Source organism: Zalophus californianus, chromosome 9 (assembly GCF_009762305.2).
Source record: "Zalophus californianus isolate mZalCal1 chromosome 9, mZalCal1.pri.v2, whole genome shotgun sequence".
In the NCBI taxonomy this organism is placed as follows: domain Eukaryota; kingdom Metazoa; phylum Chordata; class Mammalia; order Carnivora; family Otariidae; genus Zalophus; species Zalophus californianus.
In genome coordinates, this window is record NC_045603.1 from 6,443,817 (window position 1) to 6,461,958 (window position 18,142).

General features: G+C 42.8%; 1 protein-coding gene across 2 annotated transcripts in view; it reads left to right on the forward strand.

The window, feature by feature from the left end:
• The window catches only part of ARFGAP3 (ADP ribosylation factor GTPase activating protein 3), a 49,439-nt gene that overhangs the window by 17,703 nt on the left and 13,594 nt on the right, over positions 1 to 18,142 (forward strand). For both annotated transcript variants that reach the window (XM_027592969.2, XM_027592968.2), the window contains exons 6-12: positions 51 to 138; positions 6,420 to 6,479; positions 7,806 to 7,852; positions 8,457 to 8,599; positions 10,759 to 10,887; positions 11,735 to 11,857; positions 16,959 to 17,090. In XM_027592969.2, coding sequence (XP_027448770.1) covers positions 51 to 138; positions 6,420 to 6,479; positions 7,806 to 7,852; positions 8,457 to 8,599; positions 10,759 to 10,887; positions 11,735 to 11,857; positions 16,959 to 17,090 — 722 coding nt within the window. The remainder of the gene's footprint in view (positions 1 to 50; positions 139 to 6,419; positions 6,480 to 7,805; positions 7,853 to 8,456; positions 8,600 to 10,758; positions 10,888 to 11,734; positions 11,858 to 16,958; positions 17,091 to 18,142) is intronic.

The following is an 18,142-nucleotide window of genomic DNA, read 5'->3' on the forward strand; positions in this document are numbered from 1 at the left end:
TGTGACTTTTCTTGCTTTGCTTACTGATGACTTTTTTCACCTTGCTGCAGGTGAGCAGCACAGGATGGGCATCAGCACAACCAGAAGCATCTTCTTTGTCACCAAGGAATGTGGAAACCACTCCATCTAATAATGAAGGTAGTCTTCAGAACTGTCCTGTAATGCTCTCCTTTCGTTCAGTGGCACACTACAAAACTATTAGAAAGTAAGATCCTTCAGGCTCCTGGGTGGTGCAGTCAGTTGAGCGTTAAAAAGAGTCAGTTGACTCTTTTTTTTTTTTTTTAAGATTTTATTTATTTATTTGAGAGAGAGAGAGCACAAGAGGGGAGAGCGGGAGAGGGAGAAGCAGGCTCCCCGCTGAGCAGAGCCCGATGTGGGACTCGATCCCGGGACTCCAGGATCATGACCTGAGCCGAAGGCAGTCGCCTAACCAACTGAGCCACCCAGGCACCTGAGCATCTGACTCTTGATTGCAGCTTAGGTCATGATCTCAGGGTTGTGAGATCGAGCCCCATGTTGGGCTCCGTGTTCGGTGTGGAATCTGCTTAAGAATCTCTCTCCCTCTCCCTCTGCCCTTCCCACTCATGTTCTTTCTCTCTCTAAAATAAATAAATAAGTCTAAGAAAGAAAATAAGATCCTTGTATTTAAAAGGAAACATGCCCCTTATAGATTATATAGTAGGGAAAAAATATTACTGAACAGGGAATATGATCTCATTTTTATAAAAAACTGGAACAAAAACATATACACACAGAAAACATCTGGTGGGGCGCCTGGGTTGCTCAGTTGGTTAAGCGTCTGCCTTTGGCTCAGGTCATGATCTCAGGGTCCTGGGATCAAGCCCCACATCGGGCTCCCTGCTCAGCGCGGAGTCTGCTTCTCCCTGTCCCTCTGCCTCTCCTCCAGCTCGCTCTCTCTTTCTCTCAAATAAATAAAATCTTAAAAAAGATACATATAAGACATAAGAATGATTCCTATGTAAGACACAGAAAATTCCTGTTTATATTTAAAAAAAAACATTCTGGAAGGTACATATCAAATTGTTAACTGGAGAATGAAATTACTGAATGAATTACTTTTACCTTCAACTTGATATAGTTGTGAAGTGAGTGAACTTCTGTAATGAATATATGTGACTTCCATACTCAGAAAGCAGGATTTCAATTTTAAAAGTGATCCTGTAGGGACGCCTGGGTGTCTCAGTCGGTTAAGCGTCTGCCTTTGGCTCAGGTCATGATCCCAGGGTCCTGGGATCGAGCCCCGCATCGGGCTCCTTGCTCAGCGGGGAGCCTGCTTCTCCCTCTCCCTCTGCTGCTCCCCCTGCTTGTGCTCTCTCTCTCTCTCTCTCTCTCTCTCTCTGTATCTCTCTGTCTCAAATGAATAAATAAAATCTTAAAAATAAATAAATAAAAATAAAAATGATCCCCTAAATAGTTGATATCTAATGATTTGCGTTCGGTGATTTTATTATAGGACTTTATTTATTTATTTAGTTAGTTAAAAGATTTTTATTTATTATTTGAGAGAGAGAGAGAGCATGAGCAGGAGGAGTAGAGGGAGAAGGGGAGAGAGAATCTCAAGCAGAGCCAGATGCAGGGCTTGATCCCAGGACCCTGAGATCATGACCTGAGCCAAAACCAAGAGTTGAATGCTTAACCGACTGAGCCAAGCACATGCCCCAGGATTATATTTATTGTAAATATACTTATATAAGTTGCTTGGATTCTATTTTATTTTATTTTATTTATTTTGTTTTTTTTAAGATTTTTTATTTATTTGAGAGAGAGACACAGCAAGAGAGGGAACACAAGCAGGGGGAGTGGGAGAGGGAGGAGCAGGCTCCCCGCAGAGCAGGGAGCCCGACGCGGGGCTCGATCCCAGGACCCTGGGACCATGACCAGAGCCGAAGGCAGACGCTTAAGGACTGAGCCACCCAGGCGCCCCAATTGCTTGCATTTTAAAAAGTCGCTTATGTGATACAAGGATTAGACCTCAACATTTTTTTGTTTTTAGGATTGATTTTTTAAAAATTTTTTTTAAGTATTTTATTTATTTATTTGACAGAGAGAGAGAGAGCACAAGCAGGGTGAGCAGCAGGCAGAGGGAGGAGGAGAAGCAGACTCCCCACTGAGCAGGGAGCCCAATGTGGGGCTCGATCCCAGGACCCTGGGACCATGACCTGAGCCGAAGGCAGTCACTTTAACTGCCTGAGCCACCCAGGCGCCCCAAGATTGAACATTTTTTGTCAGCCAGAAAGGTTGTGTAAATTAACAGCACCGTTTGACAAGTGTGCAGGGAACCCCTGGGGTGTGGTGCCGGAGGTGTGGGCTAGTATAAACTGAGCCTGGAACTACTTTTGGGAACTTCGTGTAATAGGAAGGACCAAACACTCAACCAACTTTATAACTAAGATTCTTACTTGAGAAACTTTCTGGCAAGGGTTTTGCTGGAAGGTTGGGGAGTGACTGGTATTTATTGAGAAGACAGTCCTAGGAAAGTGATTATTCTGGTCTCTGTGAGAGTAGTGGGGTCAGGGAGCATGCTGGAAGGAAAAGTCACTTCATTTGTACTGAATTCTAGGTATAAGGGTAGGAATGTCTGAGATTCCATCAAACAGCAGATTTTAGGATGCCTGTTTTTAATATTACTGGTCTTAGGAGTTGACCTATCAGCAAACCAGGATGGGAACATTTTGCATCCTGGGGAATAGTGAATGGAGTTGGGACAAGTGTCTAGCATTTTGGAAAAAATAAAATAAAGCAGAATTCCTTCTTTACTCTTTACATCAACCTAAATTCAGTTAGATCAAAGATCTAAATATATATCATGAAAATGTGAGGTTACTAGAAGAAACATGGGTGAAGCTTTTCTGTCATCCTGGAATGGGGAAGCCCTTCTATGCATATTCAAGCCTCATGAGAAGAAGAGATTAATGAATCTATTACAAATATAGCATTTTAGTTCTGAAGAAATGCTTTAAAGACAAGTGATAAACGCTTGCAATTCGTATATAGGCAAAAAACTTGTTTCCTTAATATGCAAAGGACTCTGGCATGGCTGGGTTTTGTATGATTTGCAACCTGTGGTTGCATTTCATTTTTTGTGCATATCACCCTAAATGTTTGCTAAGAACACACCTCAAAGTGGCGTTTCACTTTTCAGTTTCTTAGACCTGCACCACACTGCGGCCACACTGGTCCTTTGGTTCTTTCCTCTGTTTGCTTTGTTTTGCTTGCACTGTCTCCCCTCGTTGCCACGTGGCTACCTCTGTCCTGCTCGAGGGCCTCTCCTCAGAGAGACCACATCCATCCTATGGGCACTCCAGGTCCCTACCACATTCATGTGTCTGGTCTCCCTCGTAGGGCAGCACACCTTGGTTCTGGGAATGACTGTGCCCCATTAGCTCATTGGGCTGTGAGCAACTCCACGGAGAGGTGGTTTCTTAAGATAAGGAATCTGCCTGCACCATTGATCGGTTTGTCATTATCCGTAAGGACAGAAGAAATAAAATAATCCCAACACTCTCCTGACTAACAGAGAAAAGGTGGCCTTTGTACCTTCCAACAGTACAGATGACAATTAGAATATTGTTATTATTACAACTAATTAGCCTAAAAGGCCTTTTGAGGTTGAAGCTCACATGCCACGGAGGCCCATGCGCCCTCTGGAGTCCAGGTGTCTCGTTTGTTTTACTGAAAGGAAACTAAGGTAACTAAATACAGAACAAGATTTTGTTCTTGTACATATTTTATTTTTTTAAGATTTATTTATTTATTAGAACACGTGTGCACTTGCATGCATGTGGGGGGAGGGGCGGGGAGAGGGAGGATCCTCAAGCAGGCTCCCCACTGAGTGTGGAGCCCGATGCGGTGTGGCGCTCCATCTCACAACCCTGAGATCATGATCTGAGCCCAAGCCAAGAGCTGGATGCTCAGCCAACTGAGCCCCCATTATTCCTAGCTGGAGAGTTCCTCCTGAAGGTTTTATTGTTTAGAAATTCCACGTCTGCTTGCCCCTGCAGTGGAACTTCTCCTTCCCTCCCCACCAGAGTCTCTCAGCAGCAGCTCTCAGCCCTCCGGGGGGGACAGGGAGCAGTCTTGAGTCAACTTAAGGATTACATCATGAAAAGGAAAAGCAAAAGAATTTTGACCAATGGAATGTGGGTCCTGACATCCTCTGCTTAAGTGTCCTTATTCCCTGGCGTTCCTCCAGTGCCCAGCAGTTCCTGGCCCGTGGTAGGTAATCAAGAAATGTGTAGTCAGTCCTTTTTCCACAAAATGCCATTGTTCTCACTCATCCTGCTTTGCCTTCTTAAATGCCTTAACTAGAGTCTACCTTTTTTATAGGGGCTCCTGGGTGGCTGAGTCAGTTAAGTGGCCGACTCTTGATTTTGGCTCAGGTTGTGATCTTGGGGTCCTGGGATTGAGCCCCACGTCCAGCTCCTTGCTCAGCAGGAAGTCTGCTTGAGGATTCTCTCTTTCCGCCCCGCCCCCCGCTCGCGTGCTCTCACTCTCAAATAAATCTTTTTTTGAGAGAAAGAGAGAGAGAGCACGCGAGTGGGGAGGGGCAGAGGGAGAAGGTGAGAAAGAATCTTAAGCAGGCTCCACACTCAGCATGGAGCCCAACATGGGGCTTGATCTCACGACCCTGAGATCATGACCTGAGCCAAAATCAAGAGTCGGACACTTAACCCACTGAGCCACCCAGGCGCCCCAAATAAATAAATCTTTAAAAATAAATAAATAAATACATATATACACACATACACATATATATATATATCTAAAAAGTGAGACCAATATGTTTTCTTCAAAACTCTGTGAGGCCTGCCCTGTTTTATTATTTATTTATTTATTTTTAAAAATATTTTATTTATTTATTTGACACATAGAGAGCACAAGTAGGCAGAGCGGCAGGCAGAGGGAGGGGGAGAAGCAGGCTCTCCGGCGAGCAGGGAGCCGGACGTGGGGCTCAATCGCAGAACCCCTGGATCATGACCTGAGTCGAAGGCAGCGCTTAACCAACTGAGCCATCCAGGCGCCCCAGGCCTGCCCTGTTTTAAATAACAGCTTTATTGACATATAATTCACACATCATAAAATTTACCCTTTTTAAAACTGTTGAATTCAGGGCGCCTGGGTGGCTCAGTAGGTTGGGCGACTGCCTTCGGCTCAGGTCATGATCCTGGAGTCCCGGGATCGAGTCCCGCGTGGGGCTCCCTGCTCAGCGGGGAGTCTCTTTCTCCGTCTTGACCCTCTTCCCTCACATGCTCTCTTCTACCATTCTCTCTCTCTCTCTCTCTCAATAAATAAATAAAAATCTTTAAAAAAAACTATTAAAAAAATAAAAAAATTAACTGTTGAATTCAGTGGTTTTTGTATATTCACGAGGTTGTGCCGCCATCACTGTTTACTTCAGAACATTTTCAGCAGCCCCCAGAGAAAGCCTGGTACCCATGAACAGCCCCCATTCTGCCCTGCCTCCAGCCTCTGGCAACCGCCAGTCTGCTTCTGTCTCTTAAGGATTTGCCTGTTCTAAACATTTCATATCAGTGGAATCCTACGATATAGGGTCTTCTGTGACCAGCTTCTTGAGCTTAGCATCATGTTTTCCAGGTCCATCCATGTCGTAGCAGGTGTCAGCACATCATTCCGTTTTCTGACCAAGTAATATCCCATTGCCTGGATAGACTACATTTTGTTTATTCATTTTTTGTTAAAGATTTTATTTATTTACTTGACGAGAGACAGAGAGAGCACAAGTAGGCAGAGCGTCAGGGAGAGGGAGAAGCAGGCTCCCTGCTCAGTGGGACTCGATCCCAGGACCCCGGGATCCTGACCTGAGCTGAAGGCAGATGCTCAACCGACGGAGCCACCCAGATGCCCCTTGTTTATTCATTTTTAAAGTAATAAAATAAGGAATAAAATTAAGATAACAAACGATTTTTTTAATGAAGACATAATAGAGTTTCCTAACCAGAATCGTTTTTTAGGCAAACTAGAAAACAGGGCAGATTTTTCTGGCACCTGCAAATTTAGGTTTCTATCACTGATATGATTGGTATTAGAATTTACAAATGTTAACATATATTGGGTGTTTAATCCACATACGTACTAGGTATCTCAGAATAGTTTATTTTAAAACAACAGATCATAAGGTAGACTTTTGAATGATATTAATTAGACCACGAACATTTTTATCCTATAAAGCAACTGGATAAAAAGTCTACTTCTATTTCAGTGGACTTTTAAATCAAAATTCTTACAATGATAAAATAGAATATGGAGCTAGACAGAAAAACAGTCTTTGGCAAAATTGGGTAAGATAATGTGGACCAAGAAAGTAGAATTTATTACATATTCAAAAGCGCATTTAATGAGTATATTTTCTGCATTAATATCATATATTTAACTTGCAGGTGGACCAGAACAAGGACCGAGCGTGGAAGGTCTTAATGCACCAACGAAGGGGGCTTTAGGTAATAGGCCTACGACTCTATATTCTGATTTAAAGAGTGAGATTCATTAAGACAAAAAATGAATCCCATCTTTACATTCTGCCTAGATTTTGTGGACTAATACAGCATCATGACTGGTAATCTGTTAATAAGATTTTATTGAGCAAAAAAATGTTTTCCATTTTAGCCAGCTTGAGGCCCGTGAATTGCAGCAGCTGGTGTACCTGGTTTAGGTTGCTGCTGAGGCTGTTGGTTTGCTCATTTGCGTTGTGCTGGTTTATGTTCCCAGCATGAGCAGAGGGCAGAGCAGCCCTGTCATTTCCATTGACTCAAGAACTCCTAGTATTTTCTTCTTTCTGATTTTACAGTGATCTTTAATGTTTCATTATTAGGGAATTACATTCTGAAATTAGTGCATATTACATGGCATTAATTGGAAAGCAAGTACTTTGGTGAAAAACAGTTAAGCTATTAGAAATGTTCTGGATATTTTCATCCTGTGTTAATAGCCTTGTAGGAGGTTGGGGGCCGATTATGTGACTACTGCCACACAGGTCCAAAAGGAGGTGATGGAAAGAAAAACTTGCCTAGATATCTTTTTCATACTTGAAATGTAATGATGTTATATTCTCATTAGGGCTAAATTTGAATCTTCTGTTGTTTGTGGTTTTATGCTGCCTTTTCCTATTAAAGCACATTCTCATCTTTGTAAGAAAAAAGTTAAAATTTTATTCTTACTGAGTCTCTTAAACATAGACTATATAATCTATGATTAAAGTTTACCCAGAAAACAATGTTTAAGGAGCTCTGTCTTAAAGCGTCATATATTTGTACAATTTATAAAGTACTGCTACTAAAATAATGGAATGCTTTATAATTCTTATTGGTTAATATGATAAAATCTGTAAGTCAAGGTGAAAAAGCACATCACTGCTTTAGTTGTATACATAATACCTGACTAACTTAATATTTTAAAGTAATTCTAAAAGTTTTTGACGAGCAGATCTTAATAAGAGAGTGTGTTCTAATATACATAAAAAGTGCTCCTGAAGAAAGCAGTGTATGGGTTCAGGCCAGGCTCTTTATTTCTCTTCACTGTGGTATGCAGAAGACGTTTTCTCTGAGTTTGGATACTACTTGGAAATACCAGGAAACTCCATTTAACCAAGCTCTTAATGTAAAATACACTCATATGCCTGAGTCTTCTGGGTGACAAACCCATGTGGCAAATGTTACAGTCTCTTAAATAATGATATGTGCATCTTAAGATTTTTTAAAAGATACACTAAAAATAGAAAAATTATGTATTTCTATTGGTCTGACTTTCTATTTTTTATTTTTTGGCAGAGGTGTCCTCTATCATAAAAAAGAAACCAAATCAAGCTAAAAGAGGAGTGAGTATCGTGTATAAATACCTGGTGGCTCGGCTCTAAAACAGCTCACGCTCTCAAGAAAGCCACCTTTGTCACTTCCCATATTGTGTATAATACATGTGGCTTTGATAAAGAACCTTTGCTTTGTGCAATGAGGTGAATGTTAGACGTAGTGAAGATTTTCTAGAACGAGTATTCGACATTTTTCTGTTAACAGAATTAAAAAAAAAATCAGTGGAGGCTCCATGGAAATTCCTGACGTGTGTGCATTTCTGTAAGCGATGCCTTCACTCGAGGTTTGGAGGGTTGTCGTCCGCTGAGCTTACGGAGAACACGATTCCCTGTAGAGCCCCTGTTCTGGAGGCAGGCACCAAGGCAGCCACTTTGTCACCTCGTGGCTGTGTGATCTTGGTCAAGTCACTTAACTTGCCTCAGCTTGAGCAGCTCCCCTATGAACTGGGGCTAATAGCAATGCCAGCTTGACAGGGTCATGAGGACTAAGTGAGAGAATGAATGTAAAGTGTAGGTCACAGTGCCTGGCAGGTAACAAACCTTAGTCATGTTAGCTGTTGCTGCAAAAGCTTTCAAACAGTTTGGGTGGAATCTAATTTTATATATCTTCTAGCTTGGGGCCAAAAAAGGAAGTTTGGGGGCCCAGAAAGTGGCGAATACATGCTTTAACGAAATTGAAAAACAAGCCCAAGCTGTAGATAAGATGAAGGAACAGGAAGACCTTCTGGCCAGGGCGGCACCTAAGGAAGAATCAATGTAAGTTTAACTTAGTTCTAGTAGCGTGTTTTTAGTGAATAAAACTGTTAATCAAACAATTCTGAGGTTTGCTTTCCAGATGCCATTTAATTTTTTGTTTTATTTATTTATTTATTTATTTTTGGTGCTGGGGAGGGGGGCTGCCTGGATTGGAGAAATTGGAATGATAATGTGGAGTCCCTTTAAGTCAGGCCAGTCATTTACACTTTATCTGAGAGGAGCACTGGAATGAGGGGGGCATATTTTGGAAAGTGAGTTTGGTAGTGAGATCAGACACAGAATGGGGCAGAAACTGGAAGCCAGGAGGCCAGTCAAGAGAATGGCTGTAAGTATACACTGAAGGCTCTTGAGAGGCTTTGTTTGTGCTGGAAACAGGAGAGCAGTATGGCTGTCTGGAGAGTGCATGTGCTGGGTATAAAAGATTGCTGGGAGAGAAGAAAGCAGGGTGAGCACAACACAGGAGAGGCGGCTTGGGTTCCTAGTTCTTATGCGGGTTTATTTTACTTCTATGGTATTTTCTCACCTTCCCATGTGTATTCTATCAGTTTTGACTTGAATTACTATAGACTGCATCATGAAGAAAATAATGCTTATTTTATGAAGCTTAATGCTTTGAAGATTAACTTAGTTAATGCTTATCAAAGTGCATCAGACAGTGCCTGATGCAGAGTAAGTGCTCAGTCAGTGTGCTTTCTTACTATTCATACTAACAGTTTGCCAAGGGGCTTTCTAGTTGCTAAGCCCCGAGAATTTGAAATTATTTCTCCTTGTCATTTAATTCAAAGAACATAGGGGGCAGCACTAAATTGTAGTTAGGCTAGATCTGGTTTGAAACGCTTTCTGTAAAATGTACTTCCAGCGGTCACAGACCTCACTTTTAATTTCTCTAAGCTAGGTTCTTGACCCTGGGAAATGGGGCGGAAGGTCAAATATGAGGCTCTAGACTTCCTCCAAAAAGTATACTCAAAGCTGTTATGTATTTTCTGAGTGATAAAATTGAGTACATTGCTAGAATCTGTTCTGTAGGAATAATAGTAAAGAGAGCAAACTGCCAGATCAAAACAAAACAAATCCTGCTTATGAAGGAAGAAAAGAGCAGACAAGCATTTTTTTTTCTATTTTCTATTGACTATGTTTTTCTAGTTAGAAATATCGTTGTCATTCCCTGTTAATACAGAGAAATGTATTTATATTATTATGGAATTTACACTGTGCCTTACGAGGAATTCATGACACTTTACACAATTTTATAAATTGGATAATAGCTTACAGTTCCTGATAAAATAGGTACAGCACTTCTCAGGACCCTGACATTTTGTTGCTATCTTCTTACTAATATAAAATACTCTTGTTATTGCTGATACAGGCACAGTTTTCTTTATAAAAAATTAATTATTTATAACATTGCTAGAAATCTGGGAGTCAGGGACAGTGTTGTATACCTCTTTTTACCCCTTTGGTGCATCATTTGTAACAGGCGTTTGATAAACAGATCATTAGGGTCTGACTTGAAGCACAGTTTTAAATGCTCTCAGAAGCCTCATATAGAGGGGCGCCTGGGTGGCTCAGTTGGTTAAGCAACTGCCTTCGGCTCAGGTCATGATCCTGGAGTCCCGGGATCGAGTCCCGCAATTAAGTAACTCCTTAATTTATCTATTTGTAAAGTCAAATATATTTAAGTGTGTGTGTGTGTGTGCGCGCGCGCGCGCGTGTGTGTGCATGCATATACTTAAACCAAGCAAACCAGTGAGACTAACCTTATACTTTTGCTTTGTAATGTGGAAGTATAAATAAAATATTAATCCAGGTAAGGAATTCTGCTTTTTACTATCCTATATAACATAATTTCCATATATATTATGTTATTATGTAGCAGGTGGTATAAACCATTATCATATGATGATAGCCTGATATGAACTAGAACAGTAAGGTAGGATCAGCAGCAACAAAAAGTGGCTGTAAATTCATTCAAATTTTCTTCAGCATCTACTCAAAAAAGACCTTTGGTGGGGGGGAAAGCGCATTTGCCTTCCTAATTATCAGTTATGGAAAGAAGCACGAAGCTCACATTATAAGCGACATGTTTAATTTTGCTTAGTGTTTTAACTTGAGAACACAGAATTAAAGCTAAATTAAGGAGCATTTGGTTTTTCTGGCAGCGTTTCATCACTGCGATTAGCCTATAAGGATCTTGAAATTCAAATGAAAAAGGACGAGAAGGTGAACATGAGTGGCAAAAAAAAGATAGAATCAGAGAGACTTGGCATGGGATTTGGAAACTGCAGAAGGTATGTGGCTTCCAGGATTTAAACCGGGTTGCTGATCGTGAATGGCTTTTCCTTACTAACGTCAGCTTGAAAAGTATTTTTTCTTGATTCCTTCCTTTCTTCAATTTTTTCCTTTCATAATCAACATAACATGAAAAATTCCAAATTTGAGTCTCAAAAAAAAAAGGAAATAGGCCTGACTTGTCGCTAAGCAGATGCCACAGACAGAACTGATATGTGTGACTGTATTTTGTGTAATTCGTTCCAGTGTTCACTAAGGCTTTTCAATGCTGATGCCAAAAAATATATGTACTGTTTCTATTGCTCATGTTTTTAACCCCACTAATACATTTTGTTGTTGCTGAGAGTATAGATTAAAATGTTCAAGGGCATCTGGGTGGTTCAGTCGTTAAGCGTCTGCCTTCAGCTCAGGTCATGATCCCAGGGTCCTGGGGTCGAGCCCCACATCGGGCTCCCTGCTCAGTGGGGAGCCTGCTTCTCCCTCTCCCACTCCCTCCGCCACGCCCCCTGCTTGTGCTCTCTCTCTGTCAAATAAATAAATAAAATCTTTAAAAAAAATAAAAAATAGGGGCGCCTGGGTGGCTCAGTCTTTTAAGCGTCTGCCTTTGGCTCAGGTCATGATCCCAGGGTCTTGGGATCAAGCCCCATGTCGGGCTCCCTGCTCAGCGGGAAATCTGCTTCTCCCTCTCCCACTCCCCCTGCTTGTGTGCCCTCTCTCGCTGTGTCTCTCTCTCTCAAATGAATAAAATCTTTTAAGTAAATAAATAAATGGTTCATTCTTCGGTGAACACAGGTGTCTTCATAAACGAATGTAATTTTTTCCCATTTTATTCTCTGTTTCCTCAAGTGGTATTTCACATTCCGTGACTTCAGATATGCAGACCATTGAACAGGAAACACCAATCATAGCAAAACCCAGAAAGAAGTACAGCGATGACAATGATGATTCCTATTTTACTTCCAGCTCAAGGTAATCTGCTAAAAATCTACCTTAAAGTGTTGTCTTGAAAGCAGTGATTAGTGTGGACTTACTCACTTATTTGCATTAGGAGCAAATACAAATGCATTTATTTCATTGCTTTTAAAAACTTTAGCTGGAGTCAAGGGTGTCCTTTGGAAAAAAATTGGGTCACAAGTGGACCATGCTTGCTAATACTAAGATGTTTGAGAATAAAAATCATCAACCAAGAGTTAAAATGAGAGGTAGGAATTTATGTTTAACCAAATGTGAAATTGGAGAAATAAAGCAAGATCCCAGAGGTCCAGATCCTTTTGTTTCAGAATACCCGCTTCTGGAGTCTCCAGCTGGCAGGACGGAATATTAAGTAAACACTACTGTGTGTGCGTATCGATTCATGGAAAACGCTAGTGTGCTCTGAAGGCTCCCAGGGCAAGCTGACTTCCGGCGCGGCAGTGTTCACCATCAGGTGGGGACGAGTTGCCTGACTCCAGTGTGAAGCCAACCATGGTTGAGTGCCGTGGTTCAGGTTCAGGGGCCTGAGGGGCAGGGAGAACAAGTTTAAACCTGAACCGACTCCCTTTGTGAGGTTCTTCTGAGAACCTGACCAGCACAGGGAGAGACTGCTAAAAAGGCACCACGTAACACCTTGGTTGTTAACTGGAGAGGTTGTTAACGCCAGCCGAGAGCACAGCGGTAAGAGTGTAGGCCCCAGTGCAGACGGCCTGGGTTCGAATCCTGACTGGGCCGCTTAATGACTGTGTGACCTTGGCCAAGTTACTCAGCCTCTCTGTGCTGCGGCTTCCTCATCTGTACGTTAGGTATCCTAGTATCTACCTCACAGTGTTGTGGGGGTGGGTACAAGAGTTCATGCAAATGGAGTGTTTGGAATAGGGCCTGACTATTATTCGTGTTATGTTTAGCTGCTATTATGGTATAGAAATTCAGTTCAAGAGACATGTGACCCAGGCAAAATGTTTAATTACTGTTGTTAGATACTTAACCACATTGAGGGCCACCTTCAGGTTTGCAGTTTGGGAAAACCGAATGTGTGCCTATCAGTAACGGGCTCCATCGCTCACGTCTAGAAGGGCATTACTGTTGTCTGGCAGTTACATAGCCTTCAAGTGTTTTCATATATATAAAGTGGACATACACATCACATATATAGCCAGTACAAAAACATGTTAATATTAACTAGAAGCCGGTCGTGAGATATATTCTTCAAAGTTAATAGGTTAGTACTATCCTTAAAAAATTCTTCTCGCGGGCGCCTGGGTGGCTCAGTTGGTTAAGCGACTGCCTTCGGATCAGGTCATGATCCTGGAGTCCCGGGATCGAGTCCCGCATCGGGCTCCCTGCTCAGCGGGGAGTCTGCTTCTCCCTCTGACCCTCTTCCCTCTCGTGCTCTCTATCTCTCATTCTCTCTCTCTCAAATAAATAAATAAAATCTTTAAAAAAGAAAATTCTTCTCGCATAGCTTCCCATTATTTCAAGTCCAGATATTTTACCAAAAAAAGTGAGTAGTGTAGTGGTGTTCCCTGTCAGTGCTGTCAGAGACAGAGGGGGGTTTCTTTTTGCCTGCTGTCAGTAACCTGTATAACACCCCAGGTTTCAGTGTCCTTAGAGGTCACTACCAAAGCATGCCTTTTAAACGTATTTAAATATATTTTCTATGGGATAAAATTAAATTTCTAACTTGATTTGAGAGCTGCGTGCACGTCAGACATTTCAGATTCACTCTTCAATGAGCAAGTGGGTCTTGGTCAGAGGAGACTCTAGGTGACACGGGTTCCACCCTGGCCCATTTGGCTTCTCCACACCTCTTTTATCATTTCACTGCTCATTAGCACCTCCTGCACATGAAAGCATAGAAAAGTAAAGAAATTTCAAGTTAAATCAGCACTGCTGCTTGGCAGCCAAGTTGCAAAGATACGGATTCAAGTGAAGTGATCCATGGGATGGGCCCTGAGAAACTTCTGGAGAACATCACTGGCTCCAGGTCCCTGATCAGCTCCCGGGGGGCTTTATCTGCCTTTGTCAGGAGCCTCAGGATTCCTGTAGGTTTCTCTTTCTCCAGAAGCTTAGTCAGAAGAGTTAGTCCTAAGGCCTTTCTTGCTATGAAACAATTATTTATGGTTTGAAACATGGGAGCAGGTGTTTTTATACAGACCACACACACTCAGTGGGCTCCCGCCAGAGACCGTGGCATGTCCTTGTCTCCTGCAGGTTGTGAATCAGGAGCACGAGTGCCTTTTCTAGCCCTGCTCGGGTTGTAACCACTGCTAGTACAGCAAGGACACTGTTAGTTCTCTGGCAGCTGAGGGAAAGGAAACACAGCCTCTGGGAGAGCCAGCGTATTGGCTCCATGAAGAGCTTGCACTGCTTCCAAATTATTCATTAGCCCATTAGAACTTGAACATCATGAATTATGAAAGAGTGCTGTTTCTATTAAAAATAAGATCCACCATGTCTTTGGGCTTTTTTTTTAATTGAGTTCCATTATATTCAGGATATAAACACTGTAATTATATACAGAGTACAGAATAATGACACTAGAACAATTTGCTCAGCCTCGTGCAGCCAGCATGGCCTTCACTGAGATAGACAGTTGTCTACAGCTATGAATCACATTCGTACATGCTGTTAGGGCACTTCTATTAAGGGGTTGTAAGGAACACCTTCAGAGTTGGATGCACAGAGTACAAGAGCAAAAATACAAGTGACAAGCACTTAGAACCAGGATCTAGAAATGAGAGCATTAGAAAGTCAGTAGAGGGACGCCTGGGTGGCTCAGTCGTTAAAGCGTCTGCCTTCGGCTCAGGTCATAATTCCAGGGTCCTGGGATCGAGCCCCGCATCGGGCTCCCTGCTCCGCGGGAAGCCTGCTTCTCCCTCTCCCGCTCCCCTTACTTGTGTTCCCTCTCTCGCTGTGTCTCTGTCAAATAAATAAATAAAATCTTAAAAAAAAAAAAAAACCTCCAATGCCCTTATATTCCAAGATAAGCATTTTGGCTTATACGGATGAAGACTATTTCCTTGGAGTGACAACTAAATCTGTAAAATCCTAAATCCCAACAGCTCAGAGTTGTGAGGAGTCTGGAAGTTCCAACCACCTCCTGTCCAGTGCTTCCTGCCCTGCCCCCAGCATCCTCCAGGGGACGGTGTGGCCCCCCACCCACACTCCACTCCCTCTCCTCCTCAAGATGGCCATTCGGTCCAGGGGCAGCTCCATGAGGAATGATGCCTCAACTTACACACCTCACTGGGTTTCTGAGCTCAAATCAGCCAACCCCATGACGGCAAGGACTGAACATGTCTCCTTGCCCTGTATCCTCATCTAGCAGAGTACCACCTCCTCATAGATGCTTACTAAGTATTTTTTTAAATTTCTCATTGACCTGGTCTTAATTCTTTTGCTTGGGCCCTTACAAATAAGTCTCTCAAATAATTAAAGGTAACTTTCCAGGCCAATGGGCCTCCCACATTTTGGAAGCCCTCTTTCTCTGAACCACTTGAAGTCTCCTTGTCCAAGTCTCCTCTCAAGAGGGGAGAGCCCAGGGCTCCAGGCTCACTCCCCCATCAGCCACGGAGAGAGCCTGGCCCATTCCTCACTGACACACAGATGCACTCTGAACCTGCGTCTTCCTTCCTGAGGAGAGAGGACCAGGGTGACGAGATTTGCTCTTAATAACGACCTTGCCAGAGAAGGCAGAAGCCACTTTTGGAAATTCTGCTTTCTTTCTATTATCTGTGTAAAGTCACACCATCTGCTTCAAATAGCAAGTTTATCCCGTCTCACTTTCTTTTTTAAAACCAGGAAAAAGAATATGTTTATTATTAACATTTCCATCCCCCACGTCTTAGTTCATCTGGGCCCTTGGCCTATTTGTTCTCGAAGGTTCCTGCTGCCCCCTTGTATTTGTCTTTGATTACAGGCCCCTCTGACTGCCCAAGCTTTCCATCTTTGTAGGACTTCTTACGACATGGGAGCTTGGTGCTCACCACGTATCCCATGTGCTGCTTTTCTTACTCTGCAGAAAGCCTGGGTGACTTTTTTTGAAAGCCTCTACGTCCTCTTGCATCATCCTTCCTTTCTCAGGACCAAGCCTTGGAGTCTGCCACTTCTGAACGTCTTGAACCCCACCTTTAAAAGGAGTGCATATCTGGCAGGGCTGTTTTCCATCCTAGGCTGTTGTGAATGCTGAGAAGCCATGGCACACCCCCTCACCCATCAGTCTCTGTCGTGTTCCAGAAAAACCCTGCTGCTCGTGGTCAAAGATTGCTCTGTCACCACACAGGACCAAAAGCTGCCATTGAGTTTTGCTCTCTGAGCAAGGCTCTGCTCGGTGATGCTTGGCTAATGAAAAGGTAAACCGATCTAGAAGGCCAGCATCTCCTCAGAGATGCTTACAGATCAAGTTCACTCCAAGCTTCAGGCTGCAAGATCATCTGCAGAGTGGTCCAGTGATCAGCCATCCATAGCTGTGCATCTGACTCAAGGAGGAGGCTAATTAGCATCATTTACATGAAGTGGGAATTGGGATTTATTGTTAGGGTTGATGGCTTATGCTGGGGCTAACATGGCAGGGACTGCCAACAAGGTGATGGTGTTTTGGATGGGGTTTTTGTTGTGACTACCTAATTAGGCAGAACTAGACGCAAAGAAAGGAAAATATGTAAGTAAAGACACTCCAAAGATATCATGTGCTACCAGATGGGCTAGCTTATGCTGCAATGACAACTATCCCCCCATCCTGAAGCTTAACACAATGATGGTATACTTGTTCAGCTGAGGCTACAGGTGATTGTCCAGATTAGATTACCTGGCCTTTGGGTGGCACCTTGATTTTCCTGATGGATGGAGTCTTCTCCTGCCTGAGGCCATAGCACCTGGAAAACACCACCTTGTCTTCCATGTGGCGTGGGAAGGGGGGATTGGGCGAGTTGAGCACGGGCACTTTGGAGGCCTTGGAAATGACCCTCTTCATGCCTGCTCCTGTCTCATTGGTCAGCTGTAGTCACATGGCTGCTCCCACCCTCAAGGGCCAGGGAGTACGGTGTGGAGGACATCAGTAAGGTCTCCCAAGTCATTGTCACTCTCTTTCGTACAGGTACTTGGACGAGCCGATGGAGTTCAGGAGCAGTTCTTTTTCCAGCTGGGATGACAGTTCAGATTCCTACTGGAAAAAAGAGACCATCAAAGATACTGACGCTATCCTGAAAACCACAGGCTGTTCAGACAGGTATGAACACAAAGCGGTGAGATTGTAAATAGTGAGGCCACGCATCTCTAGGGAAATTCTCTTAAGACTAGTAAATGATTTTATTCAACTATTTCAAGAATATTCTTTGCATCCTTGTCTGTTTTCTGACCTTGCAATCTACCTTTCCCAGATTCATACAGTAATTGGCCTTTTAGACTGGCTTTTTTGACTTTTCATGGTGCATTTGAGACTCATCATGACATTGTGTTCCTTCCTCTTTATTGTTGAGTCGTTTGTCCGTTCACCTGTCGAAGGACTATCTCCAGTTGTTGGTGATTATGAATGAAAGACTTTATAGCCTCCTGTCCAAACCAGGGAGCTGTTGAGAGCGCAGGGAGACATGGTGAATACGTGGAGACAAGCGGTGCAGCCTGGGACTGTGCTAGGTGACGGGAGTATTCTCATTCTGTGTCCCACATGATGTGAAGCGGCTTCTTACGTGTATTACAGTGTACTCAGTATTTACTAATGGATCTGTGGCACTGAAGAGTGAAATGACTGGTCTATTTAAATAAGAAAATTCCTTCGAATGTTGGGTGGTTTAGATATTTATTCATGTTTGTATTCGAATTTTCAGGCTTTTTAATGTGGCCTGAAATCCTTTTACAAAATTACCACTGTCAGCTTTTTAAAGAGTAAAATGGCATTGGTATACATTATAAATGAGAAATGCATTTGCCTCACCTCAAATTAGTTTAACCTATTTGGTCTGGATTTTTTTGTTTGTTTTCATTTTGTGTGCTGAGAACACTTAAGATCCATACTTGTAGCAAATTTCAATATACAGCGCAGTATTATTTACTATAATCACCGTACTGTACTTCCATCCCCAGAACTTACTCATCTTGTAAGTGGAAGTTTGTGCCCTTTGAATATCTGCCCATTTCCCCTACCTCCAAGCCCATGGGAATCACTATTCTACTCTCTGTTTCTGTGAGTTTGACTTTTTTGTTTTTAAAGATTTTATTTGAGAGAGAGAGCACAAGCCTGGGGGGCAGAGGGAGAAGCAGACTCCCCACTGAGTAGGGAGC